Source organism: Pinus tabuliformis, chromosome Q, assembly GCF_031772625.1.
Source record: "Pinus tabuliformis cultivar Carrire ecotype Pingquan chromosome Q, CPIR1, whole genome shotgun sequence".
Lineage (NCBI taxonomy): Eukaryota > Viridiplantae > Streptophyta > Pinopsida > Pinales > Pinaceae > Pinus > Pinus tabuliformis.
The window spans coordinates 720585703-720593488 of record NC_142296.1 but is presented as its reverse complement, the minus strand read 5'-3'; the positions used below and the strand labels follow the sequence as shown (position 1 = coordinate 720593488).

The 7786-nt window shown below is 36.6% G+C and overlaps 1 protein-coding gene across 1 annotated transcript; it reads right to left on the bottom strand.

Moving 5' to 3' along the window:
- Positions 1-2529: 2529 nt before the first annotated feature.
- On the bottom strand, positions 2530-4119 carry LOC149221570 (uncharacterized). Its single transcript, XM_089387417.1, has 2 exons — positions 2754-4119; positions 2530-2642 (listed from the first exon to the last, which is right to left on the bottom strand). Exons 1-2 carry the CDS (start codon positions 4117-4119, stop codon positions 2530-2532), a joined length of 1479 nt encoding a protein of 492 aa, XP_089243543.1.
- Between the last annotated feature and the right edge of the window lie 3667 nt (positions 4120-7786).

The following is a 7786-nucleotide window of genomic DNA, read 5'->3' as shown; positions in this document are numbered from 1 at the left end:
ATACGTAATATTTCGGGATGTAAAGTTCAGTCAAGTGATGGCTCCCGATATCTCCGTCCATCGTCCGATCCGCTCCATCATTCTCGTCCGTTGATTTATTCAAACCTGCATACGAGCCAGCATTTAATACTTGCGTGGATTAAAATTTTTGAGTTTGACCGCCACTCTTGTATGCAAAGAAATTAAGTGAAACTCTTCCGTAGAAGTTTTTAAAGCTTTTTTTTACCGCACGTAAAGCATTTATTTTTATGTTTATTGTATGCTTTGATACATATGTTTTTGTTTTGTATTAAGTTTTTTTTATAACGAGCCAAAACACATATGCTCGAGCAGTTTTTCATTATATTTGCAATGAAACACATAGCAGTGTGTAGAAAAAGAAAAACAGGGGCCGTGGGTAATTTTTCTTTGAAGTAATGAAACGAAACTGAAGTTTTTGCACAGCAGTGCATAAAAGAAAAGCAGAGAAGCGCATTTTTTTTGGTAAGCATGTGTAAAAAAATTTTACAACAGTATGTAAAAGAAGGTTTTTACACCAGTAAGTAAAATGTTTTCACAACAGTGAATGTAAATGAGAATTTTACCTAGCACAGTAAATTCTCAGGAGGAGACAGAGTTTATTTTTGCTGGGTGAATATTTTTTTGGTGAATCCCTCTCAGCAAAGAGGATGAAATGAATATGTATCAGGCATTTTGTTTTAATGAATAGAAATCATTTTCTGGGTGTGTAATACTCTGTTCTCAGTAAAAAAATTTAAAGCCTCCCTGTGCAAAAAGATCCTTGAGTAAAGGAAACAGAGCATTGCCTCTATGTGCTTGAATTGTTTGTTTTTGGGATTTTACCAGAAAAATCCCGAACACAGGATGTGATTTTTAATAATATCTATAACAAAAGGCGCTGAATGTTTTTCCTTATCCCTGGCTTATGCCATCCGTTCAGCTGTTTTGTGGTGCAATATGGATGTTCGGCTTATGGGGTTTTAAATTATAGCCCTTTACTCCTATAACGAAGGAGTTTTTAATTGGTCTTCTTGGGCCTGCGTTGTTCCACGCTATTGGGCACATTTCTGCCAGTGCCTCCTCAAAGGTGGCCGTGTCTTTCACACATGTTATTAAATCTGGAGAACCATTGTTTTCTGTTATTTTTTCTTCCTTCCTTGCGGAAACCTATCCCATAGGTGACCCATACCATACTTGTCTGGCTTTCTATTATTCCCATTGTATTTGGCTGCTCCCTGGCTGCAGTTACAGAGGTTATTTTAAATTTTGGGGCTTATGGGGAGCCATAATTATAATTAGTAATGTAGGTTTCGTTTTCAGGTGCAGTTATGCAAGCAAGAGCTTCCACTGTTAGATAAACTAGTGTTCCTGCAACAGCTTTGCTGAGTAAAAACAAGAAAGCTCCACACTACATTCCATATGCTAAATCTTCCCAACTTCATTCCATATGCCAAAATTTTCCTTTCTTCTTAGAGGGAAGATGTTTGGTTCACATGAATGTGAGAAAAAGATTCATATTTTTCATGATTTTGCTTTTGAGAATATGATGAGTTATTCTATATAGTCACAATGAGCTAGGATGAGTTGTCCTGCTCTCCTTAGGATGAGTTGTCCCGCTCTCCTTGGTTTGTCTGGTTGGTTCGTTCGGTTCATCGTCCATCCCTCATTTGTAAGTGTATCGATAATACGATGGGGATATCTTCCTGTGCATAAGCTCATTTGTTTTGTTAAGCTAGGGTTGCACATATTTGTGTGTATAATAATTGCGAAAACATGCTTGAAACATAAATCTCTCCCTTGCAAGTTGAAGTATGAATTCTAAATTTCTATACACTTTAATTGGTATTTCCTTTAACTTAAATAAACTAACCCACTTCAATCGACTCTGAATCTCAACAGAAGGCAGGGACTTGCTGCTTTGCAGCTCCCTCTTATTTGAAAATGAATAAAATTATTGAAGTAGAATAAAATTACCTAAGCCAACTTTAATCCGCCTCATGTTCGTAATGAACTTTAATCCGCCTCATGTTCGTAATGAATAAACAGTATGACGTTTAATAGACAACACTCCTTTCATTCTGGGTCTCCGGTTCCATAGATTTCATCAAAAAACTGAACACATAAAGAAGATTATGTATATGTCATCACATACAAAACACCGAACCATTTGATTTCATTCGTTGTCTTTAAACCACAAGAAAGAATATATTAACAGTAAAAGGATTACAGAACGCTGGCGAACAACATGAATGGATCCTGCCCTATCAAATCCATTGTGTTTTAAACGACACTAGAGATTATATGAACAGTAAAAAGGATTACAGAACGCTGACAAACAACACGAACGGATTCTGCCCAGTTTTTTAAATGATGCTGCATTATCATCCAAAGGTCATCCAACTACCGGGCAGAATCGTCCAACTTCGTAGTTGAAACAATGACGTAACAAAACACAAAATCAGAAAGATCAAAGAAACCAAAAAGAGTTTGAAGAATCCGTGAAAAAAACTCTAGTCAAAATAGTTGCAGTCATGTGGATGGTCGTATGACTTCACTAAACTTAACGGCTTCATTGATGAGGGCAAGCATGCCAGTCTCAACGGCGGATTCCACATTCTCCCACTTACTGTCCGCATCAGTCCCAGTGGCGGATACCACATCCTCCCTGCTACTGCCCACATCAGTCTCGACGGCGGAATCTATATCCTCGCAGCTACTATCGGCTGTGTGCGTACCGGGCACTGCGTAGCTCGACTCGAACCATCTGCTGCTCAACTTGCATTCCCATTTTTTACTCGCCATCATATTAATCCCGTTTCCTCCTGTCACCTCGGAAATACGAAATTTGAAATCCTCCGTACAGTACGTTTCAGTGTTTTTATAACGGATACTCATAATCAGAAATCTTTCTGGCGGCGGGAAAACAAGTAACTGGTCAAGGGTTCGATCCCTCCAGGCTTGCTCTACCCATTCGACTATCTCTGGGGGAATATCAATATTATTCAAATGATCCATTTCTTGAGTAACTACTTCCAGCCTGAAATCACTAGTTGTGTGCCCTTCTCTGGAGAAGGTTATAAAACCATGTCTCGCCAGCAGCCTTCGAACTCTTGTAATCACAGCACCTGTCGGCGATTCGGATTTGTCAGAGGATGAGACGTTGTGACCTTCCATACTAGTCTCACAATGCACGGAGACATTATATCGCTGCAGCTGCCCTTCTACCAGATCTGCCACACTAATACTAATTTTCTTTCCACTGGAGATTTTCACGTACTGTAGCCGTTCTAAGTGAAGCTTTACATCTCTTACGGCTGTATCAGAACATGCCATAGAGAAGAAAGAATTCAGCTTCCTTTGAATGTAGAGCTGCAGCAGGCGGGACAGGGAAATGAAATCTCCATTCTCTAATGATTTAGATAAATTAGGCTCAATGTCGAAAAGCAGCTTTCCAAATCGTATCACCAATTTAATCGTCTTGTACTTGTTCTCTAATCGCAGAAACTTGAGGCAGGAAAGCAGGGTGGTTTTATAGGCCGAAAAGTCCCAGTAAGAAAAGAAGATAGATTCCGAAATACCCCTCTTTCTGCAAAACTGAGCAGACAGACTATCCATGTTCAACAATTTAGCGATCGATGACCCCAATCCCGACACCTTATCGCATATCGCTCCGGTCTTGACACAGAAGTACGATCTATCGCCTACTCTATGACTCGAACAGATTTCACCCGTAAACTTCTCAAGAAAAATTTTGCTCACAGCCAAGAGTGGATCTGCAAGAGACTTACAAAAACAGATGATGAAAAAGTGAGGATGGTATTCCTTACTTGTGGAAACAATGGGCATCCTTATGTCTCTTACCGATTCATTGCATAAAAGGCGTTCAATAGCCTTCACAACGCCTTGTACAGCTTTTACTGATTCGCCGCGTATCTCAGCTCTTCCCGAAGACAATTTGATGGAAGAGATCCCTGGAGTGTTTTGTAATCTCTCGATGATCCTTCCCTTCTGCCCCATAAAAGGTCCAGGTGCGATGCTAGGCATTCGGAATTCTCTGTAAAACGTGGATGAGGCCGAGGCCGAGGCCTTGGTTGTTATCGATGACCGCCTGAACTCCATGAGGCTTGAGCTGATGTGTACCCCTTTGGATGTTCTGCAAGCATCCACCGAATGCAGAAATATAATATAGATAGAGGATGACAACAAGATCACATCAGGTGTTACAGATAATATATGCAGCGGGTCAAGTGAGGCTTATGAGAAGGGCATTTGTCTATGAATCAAATCAATGGATCAGATTGTCAATCTGCTTCGAACTCCCCCCAAAATCTATCATGATTACATATGAAATGGGCGCAAGAATTATCTAGCCTTCTGCGCTGCAATTAATGTTTACTCGCTGTATATGCCAATATCTGGATTCAATATATATGGAACTCTAGCTCTATTAATGGAATGCATTTGGTTAAATCTGACAAATGGCATATAACCCCAGCAAATGGCAAAATGGCAACATGGGTCATTAATGTAATGAAACTATATCTCCATAGCTCTATATATATTGATTGCATTAAGCAATGAATTATCCAATGATAGGCATATAAAGCCCCTGCCAGGCTAGGCTGGATAATTGGGGCTGAGCGCGCAACGAAGCACAGATTCCATTTTCTCCACCTCTCACATTTACGAGTGAAGCGGCGGTGCCTTAGTTTAAACCTAAATAAATATGAGAAACGCCACAAACATTATTTCACTGCCTTTTTCTTTTTGCCGGTAACGCAGCCGTTTTCCTTCTTCCCTATGCAAAAGGAAGATAGAGGATTAGCGCCGGTGGCGGCTTGCATTAAATCTGTTGACAATACGGCAACATAAGGCCGAGGAAAATCTTTTCAAATTTTATATGAATTGATATGGGATATCTGGTCATTCATGGTTATAGAAAATCTATATTTGCTGTTAACTATAGAAATATAATTCTTTATACAAATTCCTTTGGTTTTTAGCTTGTTTCCATTGAATTGTTATAGAAAATATATGTTTATTATAAAACAGATTTATTAGTGAGGGTAACTTAAATCTCCTCTTATATTATTTTATCCATCACTTTAAACATTTTATTTATAATTTAGAATTTTTCCTCTTATTAATTTTATTTAAATTTGTTTAAAAATTTAAAATACTTATAGGCGTTATAAATATTAGTGGTTGAATACGAGTTCATCATATTATTTCTTTAGAGTTGATTAATTTTAGATTTGATAAACCGGAAAGGATAACAAGTGTTTTTCTTAATCACTTAAAATAAATTTAATTAAAAATATTATTTAAAATAAAATGTATTTAAATTTAAATAAATATCTTAATATAAAAGATGAGGAAATCAAATAACTTTTTAAATATATACAATTAGTTCAAAATTTATGAAAATTGATCAAATGTTTACCATAGTTTTTCTAGGTATGTAAATCAGGTCAAGATCATATTACTTAGCAAAATAAAGCGTATCTCATATTTTTTTTATTGTTCTATAAATATGGAAACAATACCACTACTATTTGTCTATTTATCCTATTTATACTAAGTAACAAATGTAAAGAGCTAATAAAACTCAAAATACTTAAATAGTTTACAAGATATAATGATACAAGCAATATCTATGAAGTCAACTAGACTACTACTATCACCTTTAGACAAAAAGTGAAAAGAATTATTCTATATCAAAGGAGTGTTGTCCTAAAGGGTTTTAGGTATAACACCCTCTTCTTAGAGGTGGTGAACTCAAGGTCAGCTATCTTCTTGGCAAGGATCAAAACCTCTATCTATTAGCTTCCTAGTATACTTATCATAGGTGAATTTTTTGTCGAGTTTTAGATTTTTTTACTAAGGTTTTCCCATGATTGTTTTCAACTAATTATAGATCTTCATAATCTACATATGCCTTGTTGGTCTATTTCCAATATTTCAAGTATTTGACACCTAACTCTAAATTTTCTCTTCAGCCTCTCACAAACCCTACCCATGAAGTGCCCACCTGGGGAATGAAGTTTAAATCTTAGATAAGGTTTGGGAGTCCGTCCCCTACTAATAAGCTTTATTATGATGTAAACATTACACTTAAAGGGGAACAATTTTTTATGGAATATACCATACACTCTCATAGATAACTGTAGAGACAACTAAACAACACTCCAGGTAGCCAAGAAACAACCAATCCTCCATAAGCAGTTAGATAAAACGCAATTAACATCAATTTCCTAGAATCTGGGAGGGTGTCTAACCAAATTCATCCACACAACTCTTTGTCTCAGTTCTTCCATTCCAAATCTTGTCATGAACATATCCTCAACATGTAATTTATTTGTAACGTGTTGTTTCTTAGAGGAGCCAAGCACCATATTGAGTTGCATTGTAGTGGGTATTATGCTTTGGTGAAGTTTCTAGTGCACGAAAACCATAATTAGTGACATTTTCTAGGTGGTTTACCATCTAATTCTCCTATGCCTCCTTCTGTCATGTCTCATAAAATTTCTCTGCTCAGTCATGATTGCCACCCAACGTGGGTAGGGTGATTCTCCATTAGCATGTACAGACATTGTAATTTGAGTGGTTCACTGATGCTTTTATCCCATTGTGTATATAGGGGAGAATTGACATGCTTGTTTCCTTAATTCACCAATTTGTTAGCAAGCTTGCTTCCATTCCATCTCACATGTTCAATTCTTGAAGCATGAATACCTTTTAAAAGGTTCTGAATTCTCTCCAAGCCTTCTTCTAGCCACCAACAGGGTGAAAGTTTTGAAGGCCTCAGAGAAGCCATATTAAAATATTTTGATGATCCTTATTGTTAATCATGAATCTCTTTCGATAATAATATTACCGAAGTGATATTTAATGGTTGTCTATAAGATAAATTTTGGACTGAAGCACTTTACATCATTATTGTTATTAATACCTAAGTGGCATGCATAGACTCTAAGAATTTTTCCAATGCATAGTACTTGAATGCTCTAATAAAATTGGAACGACTAGGGTTTTTCTAGATGCCCCATGAAAATTAAGTTTTGTGAATCCTCTAAGAGAAGGTTTTGAATGGTTCTATTTTTAGAAATGAGGATGGTAGGGAGAAAAAATCAAAGACAAATCCAGTGTTGAAATTCCAACAAGCTAATTTTTTCTCAAATCAAATGAGGAGATCTTCCCAACATGAAAGACAAAGAACATTTTCCATGAGGGTGGGATCCTAGTATTTGGACCGAAGGGAGCTCTTTTGAAAACCAAGAAGTTTTGCGATGTTGGCTTGAATGGCCTAACGAATATTGAATGAAAGTATTTGAGATTTAACAAGATTGATTTCCATTCCAAATTTCTCTCGGTAGTCATGAGGATACTTTTTAATGGAAAGAGATTTTTTTGAGAGATGTCTTATTAAAAGAATGTTATCGACAAACTATTAATGATAAGACATTGTAGCTTAGTTATGAAGTTTGAGGCCTTTGATTTGTCTATTTCTAAGAGAAAAGTTGATTTATCTTCCTATAACTTCAGCCAATAAAATGAATAAGAAAGGAGAAATGAGATCCCTTTTCTTAATGCCCCTTAAGGCTATGAATGTATATCTAATAAAATTACCTAATACCCAAGCTACTGCTTTTGATATTTTCCCCACACCCAAGCTAAAAAAGGGAGAAACCAAAATTATAAATTTAACTTTAAAACAAAAGAAGAAATGAAAAATTTGGAGATGGCATTACATTTTTCATGTAACTTATGAAAAATATGTTCACAA

Excerpts from the sequence above, each read along its gene's own strand:
- LOC149221570 (XM_089387417.1), bottom strand. The coding sequence starts at position 4,119 with ATGGAGTTCAGGCGGTCATCGATAACAACCAAGGCCTCGGCCTCGGCC. Across the intron at positions 2,643-2,753 it reads GAGCAGCAGATGGTTCGAGT|GGACTGATGCGGACAGTAAG; the intron begins CGAGCTACGCAG and ends TATCCGCCACTG.